Source organism: Phalangium opilio, unplaced genomic scaffold (genome assembly GCF_054372755.1).
Source record: "Phalangium opilio isolate 3A_F unplaced genomic scaffold, DU_Popi_V2 ptg000070l_1, whole genome shotgun sequence".
Taxonomy (NCBI): Eukaryota; Metazoa; Arthropoda; class Arachnida; order Opiliones; family Phalangiidae; genus Phalangium; species Phalangium opilio.
In genome coordinates, this window is record NW_028324182.1 from 11,338,388 (window position 1) to 11,365,630 (window position 27,243).

At 37.8% G+C, this 27,243-nt stretch overlaps 1 protein-coding gene across 1 annotated transcript; it reads right to left on the reverse strand.

The window, feature by feature from the left end:
- Window positions 1–449: 449 nt before the first annotated feature.
- Window positions 450–27,115, reverse strand: LOC149661628 (uncharacterized). The gene is made up of 3 exons (XM_089843870.1): window positions 26,877–27,115; window positions 6,369–6,582; window positions 450–3,362 (listed from the first exon to the last, which is right to left on the reverse strand). The coding sequence occupies exons 2-3, from the start codon at window positions 6,451–6,453 to the stop codon at window positions 775–777; spliced, it is 2,673 nt and encodes an 890-aa protein (XP_089699996.1). The 5' UTR covers window positions 6,454–6,582; window positions 26,877–27,115; the 3' UTR covers window positions 450–774.
- Window positions 27,116–27,243: the final 128 nt, after the last annotated feature.

Here is a 27,243-nt window from a genome sequence, read left to right on the forward strand (position 1 = left end):
AGATGATAAATGTACTAAAGTACACGTGAAGGTTTTCATTCTAAAATCCTTTCATTACCGCAGTGTAGTAGTACTAAATTTCAGTATCTCTGAGATCTAAATTACCCACATCTCTCCCGCCAATTCTTTCAAAACGGACAGGTTTTTTGTGCATGCATATAGCGCTCTCTGTTTATTATTACCAACAGAGTGTACTATTATTAAGATTAAAGTTATTATTAACTTAATTTGCGAAAGATACTGTAACGTCTGATTTAAGTTAAAAGAGAATAAGTTAAATATCGGAAAAATTAAAGAAAATTAATCGGAGCAAATAGATGTAGCTTTATACTTCTCGTTTTATCGATATTCTCTCAGCAGCGGTAAATTTGAAGTTTCCCTTGGGTTTTCGCTAAGTTCGGTCTAATAACTTGGGTCCGTTGGTGAAATTGAATTAAAAACAGTAATAATTTTGAGTTTAAAAGCTTTTATTTCCAACTCGACTTGAGGTTTAAACAGAACTCGTAACACTGGATGAAAAATTTAATAAAACGATGTTTAGTTCTAGACAGAAATGTAAATGTAATGTTTTTAGTGGTTAAACACAAGCTAAGTAGAGGAAATAGCTTTCATATTCGTAATATATGAGTTAGGAAAAGTCTGCCGTGTAGGTTGCAATGTAATTGTATCACAGATAGAAGAAAAGGGTAACCCACGCTGGATTTTGATTTAATGCTTGCGTACTATAGGGGGAAAGGAAATTGTTTTTCGTTGTTTGGCGTGGCTTTAGAAGAATTAGCGAACTATTTGACCAGTGATAATCGAAGTTCGAAACAGGATGGCGCCGTCTTTGACGTAACTTTGAAGTCTTTCAAGCGATACGAAAACGGCGAAACCGCAAGCGTTTTCATTTTGCACGTCCCTAGGTTTATCGAAGGCGTGTGGCGGACATCTCGAGTTACGAGGGTCGATGGTTTTGACCAGGTCAGTCCCGCTGTACGTCTGATCGACAAGGGTCATGAGAATAGTATGGGGGAAAGGCCATCGTAGGATCTCGTCAAATTTCCCTTTGAATATGGTGACGTACAGACCAACTACGAATTCTTCTTTGTGATTGGCTAAACTGTGTAACGGAGGGGCGATGGTATTGAGAGCGAGACTGACCCGGATGGCGTATCCCTGATTACTCGTGTAGAATAAGGGGCTCTCGATTTTCATTAGTTCTTTGGCTTTGAGCAAATCTATTCTATCAATGACGTCGTGAACTAACCACGAGTATTCCGCCGCTATGGCGTTTTGGTGGAAATTAATGGAAGCAACTTGAGGCGCGAGTTCCTTCAAAAAGACGGTGATTTTGACGCGTACACCACCATTCTTCTTGTACCCGCGCGTATTTAGCGTCTCGTGGCTGATCATTCTCCCTTCGCCGCAACTCCATTCGGCTAGTTCTTGTTCTGGTTTAGTAAAGGCCACTTCCGGGCATCCGCTGGACGCGGTTGAAGGATACGTGATCCTGGAGATGTCCAAACGCGGTTTCTTCTCGCTCTGGTCAACCATCGTTAACTGATATTTATACTTGAAAGGCCATTGTAAGGATTTGTCGTAGGCTCCTTTCGTCAAGACTGCGTAAAGACCGATGTATCCGTATGATTTCTCGGGATACAATCTGAGCATCATACGATAGCCGTTGTTCGTTACATAGAATTTTTCACTATCTATAAATTGAATTTCGCCCTTTCGCGCCCTGGCGATATGGTCATCGATATCTTCCAGTGTCCATTCATACGTGGATACCACGTGGTCGTCCTCTACCGTTAAGGTCCCGAAACGAGGAGGGTTAATTTCTTCTAAAAATATGGTCACTTTGACCAGGAGTGCCCCGTAGCGAATGTATTTTCTAGTGTATAAAGTTTCGTAGCTGACGGTTGAAGCAGAACCACATGCGTCGTTTCTACCAACTGGCCTCCAAAAAGACCCCACGCACGCGTCGTTCGTGATATAAGGGTTTCTAGGGTCGACCGAGAGCACTATGTCTTTTCCATCTCCGCTGGGTTGCTGGTCTATGAATTTCAGCTCGAATTTCTTAACGAATGGCCATTCCTGTAAGGAATCGTACTCGCCTTCCAGTAGCGTCAAATACAAGCCCAAGTGTCCCGTCGTAACATTTTGAAACTTTAACTGCAGTTGCATTAAATACCCCTGATGGTTGCTGTAGAAACGCTCGCTGAGAATGTTGTTCATCTTGCCCGTTTTGCCCAATTGAATTTTTCTCTCGATGTTGGGCACTCTCCAAGTATATTCGCCCACTAGATGTCCATCTTTGGCTCCGACGGCGGCGAAATTTGGCATCTGATCGAGAATGGCCGCGAATCTGACTAGAAGGTTGCCGTTCTTCTTGAAATTTCTCGATTCCAGCTGATGGAAACTCAGCAAGCGTCTGAAACCGCAAGGAACGTTTGGCTGATACTGAGGTTTCGTGAACGAATTCAACGAACAGATTCCAGAATTGGGGTCCACGAGACCTTTTCGGTCGAAAGTCAAATAACCGGGGGACTGATCCGCGATGGACAGTTCGAAGTTGTAAGCGAAGGGCCATTCTAGAGTGTCATCGAAGTCGCCCGGCACTAAGGTTGCGAAAAGACCCAAGTGTTCTTCCTCCGGATGGATAGATAACTGCAATACCATCAAATAGCTTTCGCTGTTGACGTAAAAGAGATCGCTGGTGATTGTGGAGAGAAAACCCTCCTTGGCTTGCTTGATTTTGATATCAATATCTTCGATTTCCCACAAGAATTCCGAGACGAGTTGATGACCCCTCATGTAAGCTTTCGCTCGTTTCGGGATTGCACCGCGATCCTCGAGGAAGACCGTGACGCGAATAAGAGCGCTACCGTTAAGGATAAACTTTCCTTCGTTCAATAAGCGATTGTGCGGCACGAAGAAAGCTTTCCCGCAACCGTCACCTTCCCTTTTTCTAGTTTTTGGTCGCAGGAACTGCTTTAGTAATCTACAAATGGCCGTCATTGGGTTCATGGACAAGTGAATATTGTCCTCTTCGGGGCTGTTGGACTGATCCACCAGGGTGACATTGAACTTATACTGGAATGGCCATTCGACCACGTCGTCGAATTTGCCACGAACCAAGGTGAACCAAACACCCATGTATTGCAGTCCGTCCGCGGGGTTGATTCGCCCGACTGTCACACCCATTCGAACTTTGTAGCCGGGTTGACCCGTGTAGAATTCGGGCCCCGGAATGGTCTCGCCCGCCGGTGAATGAGCGTTTTCTAAGATGTTGTGCATATTCGGGATCACCCATTGAAATTCCGAGACCAGAGTTCCGTTGCCCACTTCCTTTAAGAGGGCGTAATGGTCCGTGTCTTCTGTAAAAGTAAAAGTCGAAACAAAACATTAGCAACCTTTTAAAGAATTTTAATCTTGGGGGAATTATGTACATTAAATTTCAACTATAGTAACAATTTTTCAACGGGTATCTCTCATAAACTCGTTTATTATCTAGTTTACTTCCAAAACCCGGAAAAAGCTCGTTTGTTTTGAGGCTTGGAAGTTTATCTTAAGAAAAAAAAAGTGATTTAGTAAATGACCGGAATCAGAAAAAGTGGCCAAACTAGGCTCGATTCACTCGTGGCCTTACGTAATAAACAATAGAGTAATTGTTTAAGGAGAGAACCCAGTTTTCGCAATTAACTATTAGGTCATTATTTTTCGTTTAAAACGGGTTCAAAATTAATTTATTTTTTTTACCGCGGGGGGAACAAAGCATCTGGGAATTTTCCAAGACTTCTTTCTCCATCCTCTCTTTCTCTCTTTCCTCTCGCCTTTTCTTTAAATTCGCGTGCCAAATTTAAATTAACCGAAATTTTAATCAAAGGAAACAATTTACTTTGGTCTTCAACGACCCTAAAATTTAACACCCCAGGAAGGAAACTAGTAAATCTGGTTGTTGTTATTGAGCGAGAAATAATTTTAGATTTAAATATCGTACTGTGAAATTTTTATTTTTAATTAAACCTAATCGTAGTTAACGCGAATTCTTGAATAATTTCAAAGAAATATTTTCCCCTTGTTATTCCTTAAGACAAATTAATACTCCCATGAATATTGAATTGTAATTTAGCTGATAAACTGAATAAGTAGCTATTTAATGCTCGACTTAACACAAGGAGATATTTAAATTTATTCGTGTTGAGACTTTATGGAAAATAGTAGGCCTCTAATCATTTAAAAAAAAATAAAATAAATTGGAATAGGTTTTCCAAATACCGCTGGAGTCCTATACCACGTACAATTAAATATCTTCTTTTTCTGGGTAGTTTCAGTTTAAACAAATGTACAGTTAGATCTCTAAGAACGATATATCTCCGGTACCATGACCTAGATTATCTTATTTGGCGCTTTCGATTAGTTCACCAGTAAGGTATTTCGCCTCTTAAGAACTTAAGATTCCGATATACCGGTCTCAGTCTTAAGACGTCTTGTCTTGTCAGGGAAAAGAAAAATAATTTTATAGATGGACGCAACGGAAGAAAGTTAATTTTTCTTTGGGTAATTTTTCTTTTTTTATAAAGCAACCTTGACAATGCGAACCCACCCACTTTTTTAAAATATACAACATACACCAGTTACTCGTAACTAAAAACAAAGGCGAATATGGGATATACTTTCCTACGTTATTTTCTCGAGTTATATGGAAGACAAATTAAATCTCTTATTTCTTTGAAATTTTGATTTGTAAAGGTGTAGGCTATTGTAAATGAAGGACATTTTTTGCTGGGTGGACTCAGAGCAACTAGAGTCTCTCGACGTCATGTATTTTGCTACTTTTTTATAATTTTGCCTTGTTTCATTTTTGGAAACCATATCATCGGGTGTGGTCTATCATGATTATTTTAACTTAAATACGGAAATAGACAAGAGACAGGGGCGTGCCAACCTTTATACGGGAGCGGGGGCAAAATCCCACACTGGTAGGGAAAGTTGTGCAAAAAATTTTGCACTTGTGTAAACAATTTTGAGCCACCTTAACCTCTTTCCAAACTCATACAAGAGCAAAAATTATTTTGCAGTACTTCAATGTTGTTCCAAATGATCTAAGGCTATACAGTATCTCGCATGCACTATAAGTTACGAAGAGGTGCGCATGAACGTGAGAATTAATGCCTGACCAATTCAATACTCGTGGGATATAGTGGCTACGATTCTATAAAGTGCCATTTCTAGTTGAGCATACATTTTTCTCTTCTCGTACATCGTAGAAAATAGTAAAAATGCAAAGAAAATATGTCTTCTGCCTACCTATTCTTTCCAAATATGATAATACAATAATTTGAAGCGCTATCGGCTATACACCCTTTCTCTCTTGAAGCTGGCAGTTAATCAGCTCTATGATTAGCCACGTACGGTTATATGCGAAATAATTGCAACACTATACTGTATACAAAACCGTGGTTGCTATAGCTATTATGTCTATACAGTATGTGTAAACAAAAACTGGTGGAAGTCAGGTACGATATATTCTCGAGACTATCAAACAATGCTAAATTCTTCATTTCCAGGACTAGTTCAAAAATGATTCTACATTTTTACAATCTCTTAGGATATGTTTCACAATTCTTTTTACAACCTGAGCTTTATACTGAACTTCAAAAACGTCCTCGAGCACGATTATTGAACTATCAAAGCTGGCACTTTTACCAATCCCATTTACGATTGCAATATATATTTATAGAATTACGTGCACTGTCTAATCGCATGCATCACACTTAATAACTGGGACTCCATTGGTTATTACATAACTATGCGGAGTAAAAATTGAAGAACTCCAAATATATTTATAAATATTACGAACATGTTAATGATTAAGACCTGTATTTTCTTAATCACTTCCAAAAACTGACTTCCTCTCACAACAATTGTACACTGGGTAATGAAAATTTCACCTTCAATGAAATTTTTTACTATTTAGACTCAGTCACCAGAGCGGGGGCGGTGCCCCCGCTGTAAAATTAGAGCGGGGGCCTTTGCCCCCGCTGCCCCCGTGGTTGGCACGCCCCTGACAAGAGATGCCTAATTGCGATGCAAATTGTTCGCGTCTTAGTAGAAGGTAGACTGTTGAACAATGTCGCGTACTCGCGTCAATAACAGCTGCTGTTTTGGACTTGAATTGAAATGTCGTTCGTGTTTGTCGTAGTTTTGAATTAAATTTCGGGAATTGCGACATGCCGGTCCGAGTTCGTAGTAATATCTTCAGTTGAAAATTAATTTAAAACGTTTCAAATTTTAACAATTTTGCATCGCATTGCAGGGATTCTTTTTTAGAGTGTAATTTTATGAGCCTTAATATTTGAATTGCGTTTGTATATATATACCTTGAGAAACAATTGCCGTTTCGACGTATAAAACTGTCAGTTGAAGCAACCAAAATAACGAATAAATGCGTAGCTTTCTCGCCATGGCATCTCCTGCAGTGTTTGAGTTGCTCCGAAGATCTTTTTAAGCTCATTTTTTTTAATCCAGACAAATTTTCCAGACCAGCTCCTGCTCCCTTCCGCTTCTCTTCAGCAAAGTGTTTCCCATTAAAACCTATTCCAGGCCCAAAGAGAAAAGAGAAAAAAGAGTAGAACTATTAGAATCATTCATTTTCATAAAATATACGTCTAAATTGCCTTAATAATAGGTAGAAATGGCCTTTTCCAGATTGAAATACACAAACACAAAAGGATAAAACTGCGACATTGTTTTATGATATTATTTTTTTTTTTAAATTTCTATTTCAGTAAAATTTAAATATTCATTGCAAAGACAACATCGCATTATTTAAACTACGATAAATATATGGTTTATGGGGTAAGGTTACGCAAAAATCCTTGATAAAAATTGAAACTCGGCCCATAATTCAGTAAAGAAACAGGTTAATTTTTCCAGCTGACCCATCGTTCAAGGGACTTTCTTTTCGACAAAAATCCCAAGTACCAGTTTTAATTTTTTTTTTCGAGTAGCTATTTTCAATTTGACCTAAAACCCTACAGATACGTCCGCCATGCACGCTTTCAACTTTAGAAAATATTATATGTTAAACCTTCTCAAAGCGATTGAATAACAATCGAAACTGGTTTTAGATTAGCCTCTCTCTTTCTCTCGTAGTTTAGAAAAATAAAATAATCGGGAATCAATCTACACTTAATAATAATGTTATGAATTTTAAATGGGTTTTCTATACTTGAAAAAAAAAAATGCGAGACTTATTCGCATTAGTATACTGCATTTATTTCAAACTTCAGTGATAGTCTAGTATAGTATTATTTATTATAATTATACTAAAACCATCCGTGTTTTCTTTTAACCAAAAAATCAGAAATTTGTTAAGGTCCTTTCCTTGTAAGTTTAGGACAAGAGGCGAGGCTGTTACTATTAATATCAATGTTTTTGGTCCCCCGCCCCCAAAAAAGAACCGGGAATACCATTACGTTCGTAAATAAAACTGACCGGGTTTTTGCAAATTGATAGATGTTTTAGTTTTTTTTTCTTGTATTGGAAATCGACTATAAAAAGACGAAATTTATTATTAAATTTACGCGATGGCTGTGGACAATTTCAACCCTTAGGGTATTTTATATTTTTATCCAACAGACGTCTACGTGGCTCAGAATTTTTTTTACTTGTTTAGACGGTGAATAAAAAATTATAATAAAAAACTAATCTTCTAAAGGTTTGTTTACGCATGAATTTATTCAATTATCATTTGAGAAATTTGGGATCGCGTGCGTTTAAGAACACACCCTTTAGTTGCGGAAGACTTATTATAAACGTTCAGTATAATCATCGTTATTCATGGAAGAATTTGAATTCTTCATTGTTTGAGGAAATTGGAAACCATACAGTGTTAGAGAAAAGGGAAGAAAGAACTTGGGTTTAGGTCTAAGCAAATGAGACTTTTGTCCACCTCTCCCCGGCCTTTTTTATCGCTAAGCCTACCCGTACAAAAATTTACGGCTGCATTTTTGCTGTTAATTAGATTTTTTAGAATCTGCAATATATTGCAAATAAACTGGAATATTCTGGAAAAATACTGGAATAAACCTGAAAAATGTTCAATTTCAGACAAAATTAAGGTGATTCCAGAGAGCAATGCAGAACATTTTAGACGTTTTGCAGAAAAAATATCTTCCGTTGGAAAACTCAGTACAACAGTATACAAAATTTAGCAACTCTAGAGCCATAAAATAGTTACCTTACAGCTAGAAAACAGAGGGGAAATAGTAACTCCCGTAAGAAATCAGGATGTTTGTAGGCTCATTACAAGTACTGTACCTTCCAAATATATTGTATGCATGTTACAGTCAGAAATTGCTAAGTTTGTAGGATAATTGCAGGCGTGTTTCGGATACTTTTTACGATAATTGCAGACGCGTTTCAGATACTTTTCAGGATCATCACAGGCGCGTTTCAGATACTTTTCAGGATCATCACAGACGCGTTTCAGATACTTTTCAGGATCATTACAGGCGCGTTTCAGATACTTTGTAGGAAAATTGCAGGAGCGTTTCATATAATTTTCAGGACCATTACAGGCGCGTTTCATATACTTTTCAGGATCATTGCCGGCGCGTTTCATATACTTTGTAGGAAAATTGCAGGCGCGTTTTAGATACTTTTTTGGATCATTGCAGGCGCGTTTCAGATACTTTGTAGGATAATTGCAGCCGCGTTTCAGATGATTTGCAGGATCATTGCAGCCGCGTTTCAGATAATTTTTAGGATAGTTGCAGGCGCATGTCAGATAATTTTTAGGATAGTTTCAGGCGCATGTCAGATACTTTGCAGGATAAATGCAGGCGCTTTTCATATATTTCGTAGGAAAATTGCAGGCGCGTTTCAGATACTTTTCAGGATCATTACTGGCGCGTTTCAGATACTTTTAAGGACCATTACAGGCGCGTTTCAGATACGTTTAAGGACCATTACAGGCGCGTTTCAGATACTTTTAAGGACCATTACAGGCGCGTTTCAGATACGATAATTACAGGTGCTTTTCAGATACTTTTTAGGATAATGGCAGGTGCTTTTCAGATAATTTTTAGGATAATTGTAGGCGCGTTTCAGATACTTTTTAGGATAATTACAGGCTCTTTTCATATACTTTGTAGGATAATTGCAGGCGCTTTTCATATACTTTGTAGGATAATTACAGGCGCGTTTCAGATACTTTGTAGGATAATTGCAGGTGCTTGTCAGATACCTTTCAGGATAATTGCAGGCGCATTTCAGATACTTTGCAGGGTCATTGCAGTCGCGTTTCAGATACTTTAAAGGATAATTGCAGCCGCGTTTCAAATACTTTGCAGGATCATTGCAGCCGTGTTTCAGATAATTTTTAGGATAGTTGCAGGCGCATGTCAGATACTTTGCAGGATAAATGCAGGCGCTTTTCATATACTTCGTAGGAAAATTGCAGGCGCGTTTCAGATACTTTTCAGGATCATTACTGGCGCGTTTCAGATACTTTTAAGGACCATTACAAGCGCGTTTCAGATACGTTTAAGGACCATTACAGGCGCGTTTCAGATACTTTTAAGGACCATTACAGGCGCGTTTCAGATACTTTTAAGGACCATTACAAGCGCGTTTCAGATACGTTTAAGGACCATTACAGGCGCGTTTCAGATACTTTTAAGGACCATTACAGGCGCGTTTCAGATACTTTTAAGGACCATTACAAGCGCGTTTCAGATACTTTTAAGGACCATTACAAGCGCGTTTCAGATACGTTTAAGGACCATTACAGGCGCGTTTCAGATACTTTTCAGGATCATCACAGGCGCGTTTCAGATACTTTTCAGGATCATCACAGACGCGTTTCAGATACTTTTCAGGATCATTACAGGCGCGTTTCAGATACTTTGTAGGAAAATTGCAGGAGCGTTTCATATAATTTTCAGGACCATTACAGGCGCGTTTCATATACTTTGTAGGAAAATTGCAGGCGCGTTTTAGATACTTTTTTGGATCATTGCAGGCGCGTTTCAGATACTTTGTAGGATAATTGCAGCCGCGTTTCAGATGATTTGCAGGATCATTGCAGCCGCGTTTCAGATAATTTTTAGGATAGTTGCAGGCGCATGTCAGATAATTTTTAGGATAGTTTCAGGCGCATGTCAGATACTTTGCAGGATAAATGCAGGCGCTTTTCATATACTTCGTAGGAAAATTGCAGGCGCGTTTCAGATACTTTTCAGGATCATTACTGGCGCGTTTCAGATACTTTTAAGGACCATTACAGGCGCGTTTCAGATACGTTTAAGGACCATTACAGGCGCGTTTCAGATACTTTTAAGGACCATTACAGGCGCGTTTCAGATACGATAATTACAGGTGCTTTTCAGATACTTTTTAGGATAATGGCAGGTGCTTTTCAGATAATTTTTAGGATAATTGTAGGCGCGTTTCAGATACTTTTTAGGATAATTACAGGCTCTTTTCATATACTTTGTAGGATAATTGCAGGCGCTTTTCATATACTTTGTAGGATAATTACAGGCGCGTTTCAGATACTTTGTAGGATAATTGCAGGTGCTTGTCAGATACCTTTCAGGATAATTGCAGGCGCATTTCAGATACTTTGCAGGGTCATTGCAGTCGCGTTTCAGATACTTTAAAGGATAATTGCAGCCGCGTTTCAAATACTTTGCAGGATCATTGCAGCCGTGTTTCAGATAATTTTTAGGATAGTTGCAGGCGCATGTCAGATAATTTTTAGGATAGTTGCAGGCGCATGTCAGATACTTTGCAGGATAAATGCAGGCGCTTTTCATATACTTTGTAGGAAAATAGCAGGCGCGTTTCAGATACTTTTCAGGATCATTACTGGCGCGTTTCAGATACTTTTTCGGACCATTACAGGCGCGTTTCAGATACTTTAATTTGTACGATAATTGCAGGTGCTTTTCAGATGCTTTTTAGGATAATTGCAGGCGCGTTTCAGATACGTTTTAGGATAATTGCAGGCTCTTTTCATATACTTTGTAGGATAATTGCAGTTGCTTTTCATATAATTTGTAGGATAATTACAGGCGCGTTTCAGATACTTTGTAGGATAATTGCAGGCGCATTTCAGACACTTTTCAGGATAATTTCAGGAGCGTTTCATATACTTTGTAGGAAAATTGCAGGCGCGTTCCAGATACTTTTTGAGGATAATGGCAGGTGCTTTTCAGATAATTTTTAGGTTCATTGCAGCCGCACTTCAGATACTTCGTAGGATAATTACAGGCGCGTTTCAGATACTTTGTAGGATAATTGCAGGTACTTTTCAGAAATTTTTAGGATAATTGCAGGAGCATTTCAGATACTTCGTAGGATAATTGCAGGCGCTTTTAATATACTTTGTAGGATAATTGCAGGCGCTTTTCATATATTTTGTAGGAATATTGCAGGCGCTTTTCATATACTTTTTTGGATCATTACAGGCGCGTTTCAGATACTTTTCAGGATCATTTCAGGCGTATTTCGGATACTTTTTAGATTAATTGAAGGCTCTTTTCATATACTTTGTAGGATAATTGCAGGTGCGTTTCAGATACTTTGTAGGATCATTGCAGCCGCGTTTCAGATACTTCGCAGGAGCATTTCAGATACTCTGTAGGATAATTGCAGGTGCGTTTCAGATACTTTGCAGGGTCATTGCAGCCGCGTTTCAGATTCTTTGTACGATCATTGCAGGCGCGTTTCAGTTACTTTGAAGGATAATTGCAGGCGCGATATAGATACTTTGTGGAATAATTGCAGACGCGTTTTAGATACTTCGCAGGATCATTGCAGGTGCATTTCAGATACATCGCAGGATCATTGCAGGTGGATTTCAGATTCTTTGTAGGGTCATTGCAGGTGCGTTTCAGATACTTTGTAGGATAATTGCAGGTGCATTTCAGATTCTTTGCAGGATCATTGCAGGCGCGTTTCATATGCTTTGCAGAGTCATTGCGGGTTTTCCTATCAATTATTGTGAATCAGTAGCCTTATATACCCTAAATTTCCAAAAAAAATTAAAGAGGCTTACGCTTGAGTTCAAACGTCAACAATAGCTATGTTTAAAATGATTTTAGGAATAAAGTTTCTTAAAACGATTTAACTAGAATTAAGGTAAATTAATGACGATTAAATTAATAAATATCATTTATATTTATTTAAATATTTAAAAATAGCCTCTAAATTGCGTCTCGACTTGGAGAGGTTTATTTTGGATTCCCAACTTGTACTCATCTCTTACAAAAATATTAAGCTGTAATTCATCTGAATACACGCTTTTCTGACTTGCTAAATTAATATCTGAGATGGTCCAACTGTTTAGGTACATGTACATTAAGTTCTCACCACATCTAGATAAGAAGGTCTTTTCGTCTATCTAACATCCACAACATACACACTCACAGAACGTAATCGAAAAATTCTTTCAAACTTATAGCTAAAAACCGATTACAACTGAAGGGAAGGGTCCCGACAGGCTTGTTTTACGTCTATCCGCAACCAGGAAAACTGCTGTAAACTTATATGATAGCGCTAAAGTACTTTGGTTCGCAATTTCCTTCAGATTTCGAGCGCCATGGTGATAGTAGATCTTGTCTTAATCGGTTTCTATCCACGCTTGTTTTTCGTGTACCCGGGGCCACAAACACACACATGCACACAAACACAGAAAGCTAGGTCTGGTCTCAAAAACTGGAATAAAATCACTAAAATAAACTGAAATTAATTTTATTTACTTTTTTTGGATGAAAAATTGTTTTTCTACGACTTTTTACCTCAAATAGAAGTAACTCTTATTTTATTAGGTTTTGAATCTATAGAACTTGACTGCCAACACCTTTGAAAGCTTGGAATCCTTATGTTGTTAGTATTGGATACACCTTAAACATAACTGCATAAGTTCGTAAGATGTGTTCCATAAGTTTGTCACTGGTTACTTCATGAAGTGGTGTAGGTGAAACGTCATATTCTCGTAAAGCGACGCCTGTTGAGCCATTGTCAAAGGCTTAATAAGGCTAAATAGGAAGTTGGACTGCAAAACCGAGTGTATTCAATTCTCGCGTCATTCTCGAACTAGCTCTCAGTAAGTCTCTAGCATTACGAAGTACAGGCAGTGTCATACTTATTGAAACATATCTGATAAACTTATGATAACTGTATATACAATACTGGCCCATTTATGATCAAAAAATGTTTCAATTTTCTATCTTTTATGGTGGTTTAAATATTTTTAGGATCGAGACGTGACAGTATTAGATCAAAAGATTTTATTAAGATGAATGAGTAAAGCTTTTTTAAGATGCCTTTTTAGGCCTAACCAATTCTTTATTCAAATTTTAGAAAAATAAAAGCAGTAATATTAATGCCTAACAGAAGCAGATAAAAATTTAGGGTGCGCTCGAAGTTGACTTCCCGTACAAAAATTTTAAGCTGTAATTCATCTGCATACGCGCATTTTTTAGCGCTACCACGCTGTAATAGGTATACATTAAGGCTACATTTCTGCAGCTCAAAAAACGGGAAAATTTCACAGAAATTCTAGAACTGCAAATTGACTGCCATTTCTTCATTTTCTGTTTGTTAACTGTTAACTGTCTAGCCTGGCAGAAATATGCAGCGCAATTCTGCAAACGCTAAGCAAAAGTAGACATGTTACAAGTCTGAAAAAGTGATGGAAAAGTAGAAATCCAGCTGCCAATTTAAAACTGTAATTTGACCATATTTATAGACATGTTACAAGTCTGAAAAAGTGATGGAAAAGTAGAAATCCAGCTGCCAATTTAAAACTGTAATTTGACCATATTTATAGACATGTTACAAGTCTGAAAAAGCGATGGAAAAGTAGAAATCCAGCTGCCTATTTAAAACTGTAATTTGACCATTTATATAGACATGTTACAGGTCTGCAAAAGTGATGGAAAAGTAGATATCCAGCTGCCAATTTAAAACTGCAATTTGACCACATTTATACACATGTTACAGGTCTGCAAAAGTTATGGGAAAGTTGAAATCTAGCTTCCAATTTAAAACTGTAACTATTCAACATTTATAGACATATTGCAGGTATTCAAAAGTAGAATTTCCTACTTTTGAATACCTGCAATATCTCTCTAAATGTGGTTAAATTACAGTTTTAAATTGGCAGCTGAATTTCTACTTTTCCATCACTTTTGCAGACCTGTAACATGTCTATAAAAATGGTCAATTTAGGTCAAATTAAAGTTTTAAATTGGCAGCTGTATTTCTACTTTTCTATCGCTTTTGCACACCTGTAACATGTCTATAAAAATGGTCAAATTACAGTTTTAAATTGGCAGCTGAATATCTACTTTTCCATCACTTTTGCAGACCTGTAACATGTCTTTATAAATGGTCAAATTACAGTTTTAAATAGGCAGCTGGATTTTGACTTTTCCATCGCTTTTTCAGACTTGTAACATGTCTATAAATATGGTCAAATTACAGTTTTAAATAGGCAGCTGGATTTCTACTTTTCCATCGCTTTTTCAGACTTGTAACATGTCTATACATGTAGTCAAATTACAGTTTTAAACTAGCATCTGGTATTTCTACTTTACTATCGCTTTTGCACACCTGTAACATGTCTATAAAAATGGTCAAATTACAGTTTTAAATTGGCAGCTGAATATCTACTTTTTCATCACTTTTGCAGACCTGTAACATGTCAATAAATATAGTCAAATTGCAGTTTTAAATTGGCAGCTGGATTTCTACTTTTTCATCGCTTTTTCAGACTTGTAACATGTCTATAAATATGGTCAAATTACAGTTTTAAATAGGCAGCTGGAATTCTACTTTTCCATCGCTTTTTCAGACTTGTAACATGTCTATAAATATGGTCAAATTACAGTTTTAAATTGACAGCTGGATTTCTACTTTTCCATCACTTTTTCAGACTTGTAACATGTCTATAAATATGGTCAAATTGCAGTTTTAAATTGGCAGCTGGATTTCTACTTTTCCATCACTTTTTCAGACTTGTAACATGTCTATACATGTAGTCAAATTACAGTTTTAAACTAGCATCTGGTATTTCTACTTTTCTATCGCTTTTGCACACCTGTAACATGTCTATAAAAATGGTCAAATTACAGTTTTAAATTGGCAGCTGAATATCTACTTTTCCATAAGTTTTGCAGACCTGTAACATGTCTATAAATATGGTCATATTACAGTTTTAAAATGGCATCTGGATTTCTACTTTTCCATCACATTTGCAGGCCTGTAACATGTCTATAAATGTGGTCAAGTTGCAGTTTTAAACTAGCAGCTGGTATTTCTACTTTTTCATCACTTTTGCAGACCTGTAACTTGTCAATAAATATAGTCAAATTGCAGTTTTAAATTGGCAGCTGGATTTCTACTTTTCCATCACTTTTGCAGAACTGTAACATGTCTATAACTGTGGTCAAATTACAGTTTTAAACTAGCAGCTGTTATTTCTACTTTTGCATCGCGTTTGCAGAATCGCGCTGCATATTTCTGCCAATACAGACAATTAACAGATAATAAACAGAAAATGTAGAAACGGCAGACAATTTGCAGTTCTGGAATTTCTGTGAAATTTTCGCGTTTTTCGAGCTGCAGAAAATGTAGCCTTAATTTATACCTATTACAGCGTGGTAGCGATAAAAAAGCGCGTATGCAGATGAATTACAGCTTAAAATTTTTGTACGGGTAACCAAAAATAATAGCGGTTGCCTAGGAAATTGAGGATAAAAGCGGGGCCTTCTTTTCTATCCGAGATTAAAATGGAAAATCATCCCTAGGGGAGGATGACACCGGCGCCGACAAAAGAAAAGATCCCAAAAGGGAGAGAAAAAGGATCGGAAGAAGCTGGATTTGAAAAAATGGGCGTTTAGTTTTTAATTTTTTCTAACTCCTTCCTATATTATTGTATTCTGTACTTAAAAGTGTCTAAAGGGCGTTATTAGCTTTTAACGTTCATGTAGCTTGTCTAATAACGCGTAATTCGGTGGGGGTTTCCTTCAAATACAAAATTACTTTGACAGAGTCGAGACTCGAGAGAGAGACCCTCCATTGTCCAAAAGTTGAAAGACTAAAAGCTTTTGTTCGCGGAACATAATGGAGATTTAAACGATCCAAGAAGCTTTAAAGTAAAATTTTTAAACTTGGACGATTAAGTTACATAGAAATTAAATTAATTTCTAAGACAGAAGAAAAACTGTATGTCGTTTGAATGAATTAAGCAATCAAGTTTCACCAAGGAATATTTGTTTCGCTTGACATAACAATTTAGCTCATGGCTAGATCTTTGTATAGATAAGGGTAAAGATTTCTTCCTTTAGGGTAGAAGAACTGCATGGTTTATGCTAATTTAAAAAAAAAGTTGAAAAGAAGATGTCTTTAAAGAAGATACAGACGTATACGGCTATCAACATAATTTATGGTGGAATCTTTTTTATTTAGAATCCCCCCTTAGGTTATTTTACGATAAGAAGTGAATCTTCTTTCATCTAAAAAAATCTAACCGGGCTATTAGATTACCAAGAAAACATTTCTAGGATTTAAAGGTATCTTAATCGCTAGCTTGTAACCGGGGATATGGTATTTCTTTTTTTCCTGTATTTTTACCAGAATTATATTTTATTGTCAAACTATTTCCAAGAACCAATTTTACGTTATACTCTAAAATTGGTTCTTGCCTTGATTTACAACCTAAACCGTACCGACGATACCTAAGTGCTCTGCCCAATTACCTCCCATAACTTTACACTTGGTCCCATATTCTAAATTGCTTTCTCATGGCCTTTCTTCAAAAGAGCCGAATGTCCCCACTCTTTTTCGCATCCTTTTGTATCGCCTATCGGTTGCTATCTTCAACTGTATGCTAAGATGTTTTAGTGTGCCACTTAAGGAGGGCATTGCTGGTATTCGGAGCCCAAGCTGCAAAGACGTCAAGTCTTTGGGCTCCCTGTTTCTTTAAATAAATAAAAGACTAAATATTAAACTAAGAAAGTGTCAGTTTCTTGACTAGGAACCTTAGTTTTAATTCCCCGGCTACATAATTGGTGGAGGCGCGGGGCAATCGCAATAGAGCCTTACTTGCGCCAGCGAACGACACGATATATATATTTATATATATATATATATATATATAAAAAGAAAAGAGAGAAATTTGAATTAGACAAATTCATTGCATTGACTTCGAGATTCATCGAGTTCGAGGCCAGACAATCTCGTGGAAAACGTAACGAGATAACTATCTTCGAAGCTACCAGTGACCGTCGAAATCGGCTGTCTCAGAAATTTATCAACTTCGAAGTTCTCAGTGACCGCGAAAATCGGCTGTCCCAGAACTTATATTATTGGACAAGTTGATAGAAGGGAAGAAAAGAAAATCCATCCAGTGGATTATTCAGTGCTTTTACTTCAGACTGCTGCTCCGCTAGACCTCAGACTCACCGCTGAAGAAACGAACGCTACGGTTGGGATCCGGACAGTTTAATTCAAACTATACGCATCTTAGGACATCTTCAGCGAAAATTCGCATTCTTTCTGAACATTAATCCATAGAAAGCAAACTTTCTGAACAATTATTAACCGAATTCATAACCGCGTACGCCGAATTTCTGGTAATCAGTAAGTTGATAATTAAGTTTTCACTTTTATTGGACTAAAAGTCGTAGAGTTTAAGAGCCAATATGGCAAATAAAAAGGGTAAACGTAAAGTTGTTGAAGGGGAGGAATTAGACGAAGTGGCTTCGGGGAATGAATCTCCCGCTAATGACGAATTTATAGAAGCCAATGATCAGGAAAATCCAAACATGAATCTTTTACTAAATACCCTAACCACTCACATGACAAAAATGTTAAGAAGCGAGTTAGAAAAACAACGGGTCGAATCAGAAAAGCAGAGGCAAGCCGATAGGGCTCTAATTGAAAGTCTTAAGGAGAAAATCGATATCTCAGTCGCAGGTCCAAGTAATGTGCATTTTGAACAAGTTTCTCCACAAGCAGTGGAAACTCGTTCCGATAGTTCAGATACCTTATTATATGATTTGGGTAGAGACGGTCAGATTCTATCCGGGGGTGCCGCCCGCGGCGATTTATCCCTTACTAGAGAAAACGAGTCTTTGCCTAACCGAAACACAGGCACCCGTCCTACGGGCCCAGTTTCCTTTTCGAGCGACCATAGCCACTCAGCGACGTTCACACCATCTGAGTATCAAAACATTGCATTTCCCAGATTTAAACAGGGAAATGATCCCTTGGTTTTCTTAAACGAGGTTGAGCGCTACAAACGCCTACATAAATTATCGGCGTCGGATCTTTTTGCTAGGGTAGAACTTATGTTCGAAGGCGATGTTACCTTTTGGTGGGACCGTGTCGGTCCTTCTCTACGTGGTTGGAACGATTTTCGAGACAAGTTCTGCCGGGCCTTTGTTGGAGTAGATTATAAGAGACGTATTGATAGTAAAATCGCTGATCGTAGACAGACTCCTGATGAGACCGTTTTATCCTATTTATTGGAAAAAGAACGAATGTGCCGCCAGCTTGATCCAGACATGACTTCCACGGAAATAGCTAGTAGGCTTATGGATGGTTTAAACCCCCACTTGTTAGGAATTATGAAATTGCGCGAACAACCCTCATTAAATGAATTACACGAAGCCGCCCAGGATGCTGAACGTGTGCATGAACTCTGCAGAAGTTATCAAGGAGGTTACACTAACTATTCCAATAAACCGGGTAATAATGCTGCCAAAAGTAGGCAATGGGAAAACGATCCCCCTCCAAGACCCAATTTCAATAGGTCCTTCCCTTCGTCGTGGAGGGGAAACGGGCAGTATAGCGGCAGAGAGGGTACTAGCTCAGCGTACCCCCCCAATAGGCGAGCCACAGCTACTGGATCAGGTTCTTTCCCTACTCAAGACGCGAGATATAGCGAGAACGTTAGGGCAAATAGAGAACACAACAGATTCACAAACCCCACTCCCTCAGCTCCAGTTTGTGGTCAGTGTGGTCAAAAGGGTCATTCGGTTTCAAATTGTCCAGGTAGGACAAGGTCGGATACCAATAGTAGGTCTAATGTTAGACACATTAATGCACATGAAAAGGAAGACTCTACCGGGTTTCAGGAAAGTTTAGAGAGGTCCGAAATAGCAATACCCGATAATCAAGAGGACCATTCTTATGAAAGCATTTTGAATGCAATTAGTGTGGCCAATACCAAAGTTTCGGAGGAAACGGACGAATCTATCCGTTCTAGCGATAATTGGGAAATCATAACCGATCTTCCCCCAATCGAAACACCTGAAAAAAGGGCAAAATTAGACAGAAAGCGTCAGATTATAAATCAGGGACGGCCTAGGGTCCGAGCAAAAATAGGTGCGTGGGAAGGTATGGCAATAATAGACAGCGCGGCTGATGTATCAATTATTTCAAAAAATGTGTGGCTCGTAGCAAGGGGTAAAACAGAGTTGGAACCATGGTGCGGGCTAAGTGTCGGTGCCGCTAATGATAGTGAAATGAAGATGCTAGGCGAAGCGAAGCTTTCATTAAAAATAGAAAACAAATCTTGGAAGTTTCATTTTGGGATTACGGATAGATTAGGAATAGAGGCAATTTTGGGTTGGGATTTCGCCCTGTTTAGTGGCCTATACGTTATGGCACATAACCTATCTTATCGATTTGGTAGCGAGGAGAAAAGTTATCCCCTACTAGGGTTAGGAAACGAAGTTCAGAAGGACGACGAAATACAGACAAGAGAAATAAAAACTATTGCGAGTAATTCCAGCCTTAACGAAGCACTAAAGCTAACGCCTGAAATTCAGGCTATATGTGATGATTATCCCGAAGTTTTTACCGGCGAAGCAGGCCGAACTACTGTTGTCACTCACGAAATTCTCCTTTCAACCAAGGAACCTTTTAAATCCAGACCTTACCCCATGTCGCCTTTTAAGAAAACTATTGTTGATCAACAAATCAAAGATATGTTAGAAAAGGGTATAATAAGCAGGAGCCACTCTCCTTATGCTTCCCCCATTCTCGTAGTATCAAAGAAAGATGGAGGGTTTAGATTTTGCGGAGATTTCAGACGTCTTAATGAGATAACAATTACAGACGCGTACCCAATGCCAAATATTCGAGACCAAATAAACATGTTAGGGGGTGCGAACTATTTTAGCATTATAGATTTAAAGGATGGATTTTGGCAGATAGGATTAGAAGAAAAGTCAAAATCTTATACGGCCTTCGTTACTCACCAGGGTTTGTTCCAATTCAATGTGTTACCTTTCGGGTTGAAAAATGCACCCGCAACCTTTCAAAGGTGTATGGCCTTTGTTTTTCGCGAATGCCTGGGGAAATTCGTTTTAGTTTATATAGACGACATCCTTGTATTTTCGCGTACTTTGGAGGAACACCTAGAGCATCTACGGCTAGTTTTTAACCTTCTGAAAGGAGCGGGGCTCACGGTCAAGGCTTCAAAATGCAAATTTTTAAAGGATAAGCTACCCTTTTTGGGTCACATAGTAGGAGTAGACGGAATAACCGTCGATTCGGTCAAAGTGGAGGCTGTAAGACTTTTCCCTACACCTAAAACCCCGAAAGACGTTAGAGCATTTTTAGGGTTAGCTGGGTGGTACCGAGACCACGTTGAAAATTTTGCAGATATAGCTTTTCCGTTATTCGAATTGACTAAAAAGGGAGGTCAGTGGACTTGGACTGAAACGGCGAATGCGGCATTTGAGGCATTGAAGCTCAAATTAACAAGCGCGCCGGTTTTGCATTACCCGGACTTCAATTTGAAATTTGTGCTTCAAACTGACGCGAGTCAGGTGGGATTAGGAGCCGTCTTATACCAAGTAAATACCCAAGGGGAAGAATTGGTTATAGTTTATATGAGCAGAAAGCTCTCCGATGCTGAGACCCGCTACCACGCGACGGAAAGAGAACTTTTAGCTATCGTGTGGGCTTTGGGAAAAGTACGACAGTATGTCGAAGGTCTAGAGTTTACTCTAATAACCGACAATAGTTCCTTGACCTGGCTACGGCGAATGAAGGACTCTACGTCCAAACTTACTCGTTGGGCAATTCAACTGCAGGCATTCAACTTTTGCATTAAGCACAAGAAAGGGTCTGAAAATAAAGTCGCAGACGCGCTGTCAAGATATCCCGTAATTCAAATTGACGGAGATATGGATGACCCAACAAATGCCGAAAACTTTGAGTATTTAATGTGCCCTGATTTAAGTAGTAACGATAGACCGCATACTGATGCCGTAATAGCTGTGATTGGGGAACGAACTTCAAAGTGGGATAAATTAACCTTTCGAAACTGTGACCACTCCTTTGATAGGGACCTCTTTATTAAACAACAAGACGAGGATCTCGAAATAGGCGCATTAAAAAAATATTTGGCTGGTGGAGCCTTACCCACAATTAGTAAGCTAGCTAGAAAGATCAAGAAAAACGGTCACCGTTTTAGCTTGTCAGACGGTATACTTTACCGGTTGATAGAGACCAGACCTTGCCGACACGAAAACAAATTAGAACAACCAATAGCGTACAAACCAGTCATTCCCCCTACCCTGAGAAACGATATCCTTCGATTCTGTCATGATAATCCTACGGCGGCACATTTTGGTTTAGAAAAGACTTTGTGGAAACTAAAGTCTATCGCGTATTGGGACTGTTTATATTCGGATTGTGAAAAGTATGTTAAGTCGTGCGACGTCTGTCAGAAAGTAAAGGGGTGCAACCAAAGACCAGCGGGGCTCCTTCAAACGATTCCGCCGACAGAGCCTTTCGAGATCTTAGCGCTCGACCTAATGGGACCTTTCCCTAAAAGTTATCACCAAAACGAATACCTACTGGTTATAGTAGACCACTTCTCTAAATACGTGGAAATTTTTCCTTTACCGAAGGCTACTGCTTGGTCAATAGGAAAGAAACTCACGGAGGAGGTATTCTCACGATTTGGGGTACCAAGGGTTTTATTATGCGATAACGGTACTCAGATGCGTTCGCGAAACTTTCAAACACTATGCCTTGATTGGGGAGTTAAGATAAGGTATACCACTACTTATCATCCCCAATGTAATTATGTTGAGAGAGAAAATAAAACACTAAAAACGGCTATCGCTTGTTACGTCGAAGAAAACCACCGAAGGTGGGACGAGCGTTTGGTTTTATTGGCTATGGCCTTTCGATCTTTGCCGCAAAGTACGACGGGATATTCCCCACATTTCGTAATTACCGGAAGGAACATGAAAACCCCTTTGGATAGAATTTTGGCCGGGGGCGATCCGTCCAATGGCGTCAGCACCTCTGGTGACGTCATCGAGTATGTTGAATCTCTCAAAGAAAAAATAATACAAATAGAGAACAACGTCCAGAAAGCTAAACAGATTGCGTTTGAGAAGCAAAAGCTTCAATATGACAAAACCCATCGCGAAGTCACATTTAGTGAAGGGGATTTGGTCCTATTAAGAACGCACCCTGTCTCCTCGGCTGACAAATATTACACAAAAAAACTCGCAGAAAAATGGGAGGGACCCTACCGAATCTTGAAACAATTTTCGGAGGTGAACTACATAGTTGCAGACATCTCGAACGGGGCTATACAAAAAACCGTGCACGTTCAAAACGTTAAACCTTATTTTGAAAGACCTGATTATTTAGATAGGGCAATTGATGAAGGTAATACGAACCTGTCAACTTTTGTTTCTCGCGAAGATTCAGATATCGAGCCTCTTACTGAAGCTATAAGACCTCGCCGCTCTAGAAAAGAGCCCGTTAGGTACCCAAATTAAATAAGATGTTAATATTGTATACCTTTTACTTCTATAATTTTATATTTGTAACCTCATGAAAAAAAAAATGTGTATTTCAATTTGAAAAAAAAAAAAAAACCATTATCTAATTTCGCATGCATGCTTCATTTTGGTCGGGGGGAATTGTAACCGGGGATATGGTATTTCTTTTTTTCCTGTATTTTTACCAGAATTATATTTTATTGTCAAACTATTTCCAAGAACCAATTTTACGTTATACTCTAAAATTGGTTCTTGCCTTGATTTACAACCTAAACCGTACCGACGATACCTAAGTGCTCTGCCCAATTACCTCCCATAACTTTACACTTGGTCCCATATTCTAAATTGCTTTCTCATGGCCTTTCTTCAAAAGAGCCGAATGTCCCCACTCTTTTTCGCATCCTTTTGTATCGCCTATCGGTTGCTATCTTCAACTGTATGCTAAGATGTTTTAGTGTGCCACTTAAGGAGGGCATTGCTGGTATTCGGAGCCCAAGCTGCAAAGACGTCAAGTCTTTGGGCTCCCTGTTTCTTTAAATAAATAAAAGACTAAATATTAAACTAAGAAAGTGTCAGTTTCTTGACTAGGAACCTTAGTTTTAATTCCCCGGCTACAAGCTGCAAGGGTTGGGTTTTTTATTCGACCTTGGTTTTAACGAAAATTTCATCCCAAAAATCCTTGAAAAGGGTTATAATTTTTTTTTATTTATAAAATTTCGGCCTGTATCTATGAGAGCTCTAAGAAGAAGAATCTCACTTTTCTGCAGACTTTGCCTTTGGCATTTTTAAAAGTAAACCCCCATTAGTGAGTAGAGAGAGAAGAGGATGATACCAACGATATATACGCGAGATCATAATTTAGCTCGGGCCATTTTGCGTAGGAATTTAATGAGTTTATATATTATATTATTACGCACAGACATATAACAGAAATATATCAACATGACGTTATTAAATCTGTTTACATTAATGATAAGTATCTTATCTTTTAGAAAGCCTTGTGAGAAATGGAAAGCCAGTATCTTTAGGTTAATCTACTTTAGTATACATAGTTAGGAGATATCCTAGCCTTGCTTGGAATATATTCTCTATGGTATACAAGGAGAAGCGTCGCAAAATTAATTAAGACGTGCGAGGGATTCCAAACTACCTAAACTTTACTGCATATACCTATACATTGGTCATTATATCAGTTGGCAAGAAAAAAATTATATTAAACCCCATTTCAACCATGCAGGTAACCAAGCCGTCTAAGACGGGATCGTGAATGAAGTTTTCATACTCTCTCAGTTTGAATATTTTAGGCTAGGCTTTTCGATTCTCCTAAGGTCTATAACGGTCAATGTCCTTTCTTAGTACCCTCGGGAATTTAGTTCAAAATTACTCCATGGTCAAAACCAATTTTGTCTGCAGTTTATCAACAAATTCTAATGTTTCTGTAAAATTTCAGTTATTACTTATTGGGATTTTAGCTTCTAGTAAAGAGTTTACGAAAATGAGTCGATAACGTGTACAAAGCCGTATTATAGATCTTCATACTTTGTGCTTTTTATTATTCATTAATAATTAGGCTCGACTCGTGTATGCAAACTTCATCATTGAAATTTAAACTTAACAAAGTTAACCATCGAATGTCTAAGGATGCTTCACGTTTTCTTAAACTCCTTATTATAAGGTACAGAGAACAAGAAAAGTTAGATATTAAAACCAAATATTATTTAATTAAAAACCAATTGAACTAGCTCTCTTTAGGCCCCTACATGGACTTGACCATTCGCGAACTTTTAACTTATATTTTCGTAAAACTGTAAAATTAATTATTAACCTTGCACGAAGAACAACTTCAACTAAAACATTTTCACGACTTTTACCCAGAAGTTGTTTCGATCAAGGTTTTGTCTCTATACCCCCCCTCCCTGTTAATACCTCCCATCCTATATGTTTTTAAAAGAGGGATTATTATTGTTATTAAGTTCACGACAGCCTGGAACCTCTCATATAATCAGAGGCGCTTCCATAGGTAATTCTTCATTTATAATCAAGGATTTCTCTTTTGAAATTTTGGTAACAAAGACGATGATTTCGCTTCGGGCTAAGTGACCGATATTTTTCAGGGGACTAATTTTCATTAATTATTTTTGACGAGATAACGCTAACTTCCAATTTATACAATTATAAAATGAATATTGTATTGAAATACTTTAAGCTTTGCACTAATTGAAAGTTAAATATTCGTAGGAGAATTATTTTATTTCACGAGGGGCTAATCACGTCTCTTAGGTTCCTTATACACCCATTTCATTATGAACACTAATTTTGCAGAGTGGCTGGCCCCTCGTATATGGTATTGTTGTCCTCCATTCTCCAATAAGGCACCCATTATCTTTCTATCCCATCCAATTAAATCCACTTTTTTTAATTGCATTGTGTTTAAAAATTTTAACAGGTGGGATTTTTTTTTAATATCGTATTATTATTTTTTTCACGAATTAAATCACTTTGATTCCGGATAAAAGTTTTTCTTCTAATATTTCCCCTTGAGATCCGTCCTCGAAATGTCGTGTGACGCAGAAAGAATTCAGGGTAAACGGGCACACTATTAATCCGGAGAACTTTATTAACGAATGACAGAAATTTGACTCGTGGAAAAATTGGATTTTAACGATAAATATTCGAAATGATTTTTAAAATTTAATTTCCTTTCGGTTCCTTGGGGCGATTTTATTTTGAACATATATATATTTTAAAATAATGGGGAAAACTTTAAAAAACATTTAATTATTCATTATATATTATATATTAGATTTTAAGGGAAATCTTTAATTATTTATTGAAACATTACGATTTAATTACACCAACGTCCCTCGGGGCCACTTTAAGGTATTTATTTCGGGATTCAACCTAAATAATGAATAATAATATTCGATATAGTGACTGATAATCCTCATTATTGCACGCATTTAACGTAATTTTTCCTGCCCTTGTCCTAACCATATTTAAAAATATTTTGCTCCATATATTTTGCCTCCTATTTTTAGTCTATTTGTAACTTATCGATGCTAATCAAGACACTAATATACGCGTATCACTTTGGTTTTCCTCTTCGTGTTGCTATCATTATAAACTAAAGCGTTAAGTTACTTCACATTTTTATTTTTGATATATTTGGTTTTTAAAGAAAAGAAGAGATAATTTATCCATAATATTTTCCTCCTTTTGTTCCAGTGAATCTGTTTTCTATCGAAATTGCGTATTTATTTTAATCCCTATAGCTTTTCAATGGTAATAAATCACACTAAGATACTAGAATTCAATCGCACCTTGCGTAATCGCCTCCTAAATGTTTCTCTCTCATCTAAGTGGTCATGCTCAATACTGCATAGGTACTGCTGTACGAGAGAAGGGCTTTTTCAATCAGATTTATTGGGTCAGTGAAAAGGGTTTGACCCATAAAATGTTACGTAGTATAAGGAAAAAGTATAGACTCTATAGGAAAGTACCATCGTTACTTTTGCTTACAATTTCCGCAGATTTTAAACGATACACTTTCACTTTCTCTTACGCAATAATTATACAATACACAAAACTGTGCAGCATCTTGCGATATTAACCTATGGTTAGGTAATACTTCCAAAATCAATGCAGCAAACTTGTGAAATAAATATTGTAGTAGTTCAAAATAGTTCAATAATACTTAAAATCAACTCAACCGCGAAAAAACTACGCATTAAACTTTAATAATTCAACCTTCAACTTGTAAATGACTAAATTTACAAAGTGGGCGTATCCCTTATACACAATCTCACTCACTAAACATTCCTGTTTAATATTACTTTAAATATCACTGCCGAAATATTTCTTACGTTACGTTAAAACATATATAACCAGTTAGGACATTACTTAACAAAACATTCATTGTTTCACAGTATCAATGGCGTGAAGTGAATATAATTACCATAATCGTATAGAAAGAACAAAGTTTTGTTTTAGAAATTCGAGAAAAACTGGAATTTTTATATTCACTTAATGAAACATCTTCCGTTGACTTACCTTAACGGCTTCTTTCATTTCGAAGGAGATGGATGAGCGAACGAACGAACTTGAATCAATCTCGAACGAAGCCTTTTTATTTAGAGCCCCAAAATTGAAACAATTAACTCTTCTATTGTCCTTGATTGACGTATTCTTCGATCGCGCACCCCGTTTTAAGTAGATACTCCAATCAACGAGAGTTATATCAACGAGTGGTTATGTACCGTATAACGAAATTACGTCCGTCGTATCGAGATACTTAGGGGAGAAAGAATTGGAAAGAAAGCGAAGGTGATTCGGTCCTTCGTTTTCGTTAGGTAGCTAGCTCGCTACCTCCTCTCTAGTCTTTGCCCCTCGTGTGTATGTATATATTATTTTTAAGATA

What these genes read in the sequence shown, in the direction of transcription:
- LOC149661628 (XM_089843870.1), bottom strand. Translation starts at nt 6,453, where the DNA reads ATGGCGAGAAAGCTACGCATTTATTCGTTATTTTGGTTGCTTCAACTG. An exon ending in AACGGCAATTGTTTCTCAAG is followed by an intron (nt 3,363 to 6,368) that starts GTATATATATAC and finishes TTACTTTTACAG; the next exon opens with AAGACACGGACCATTACGCC.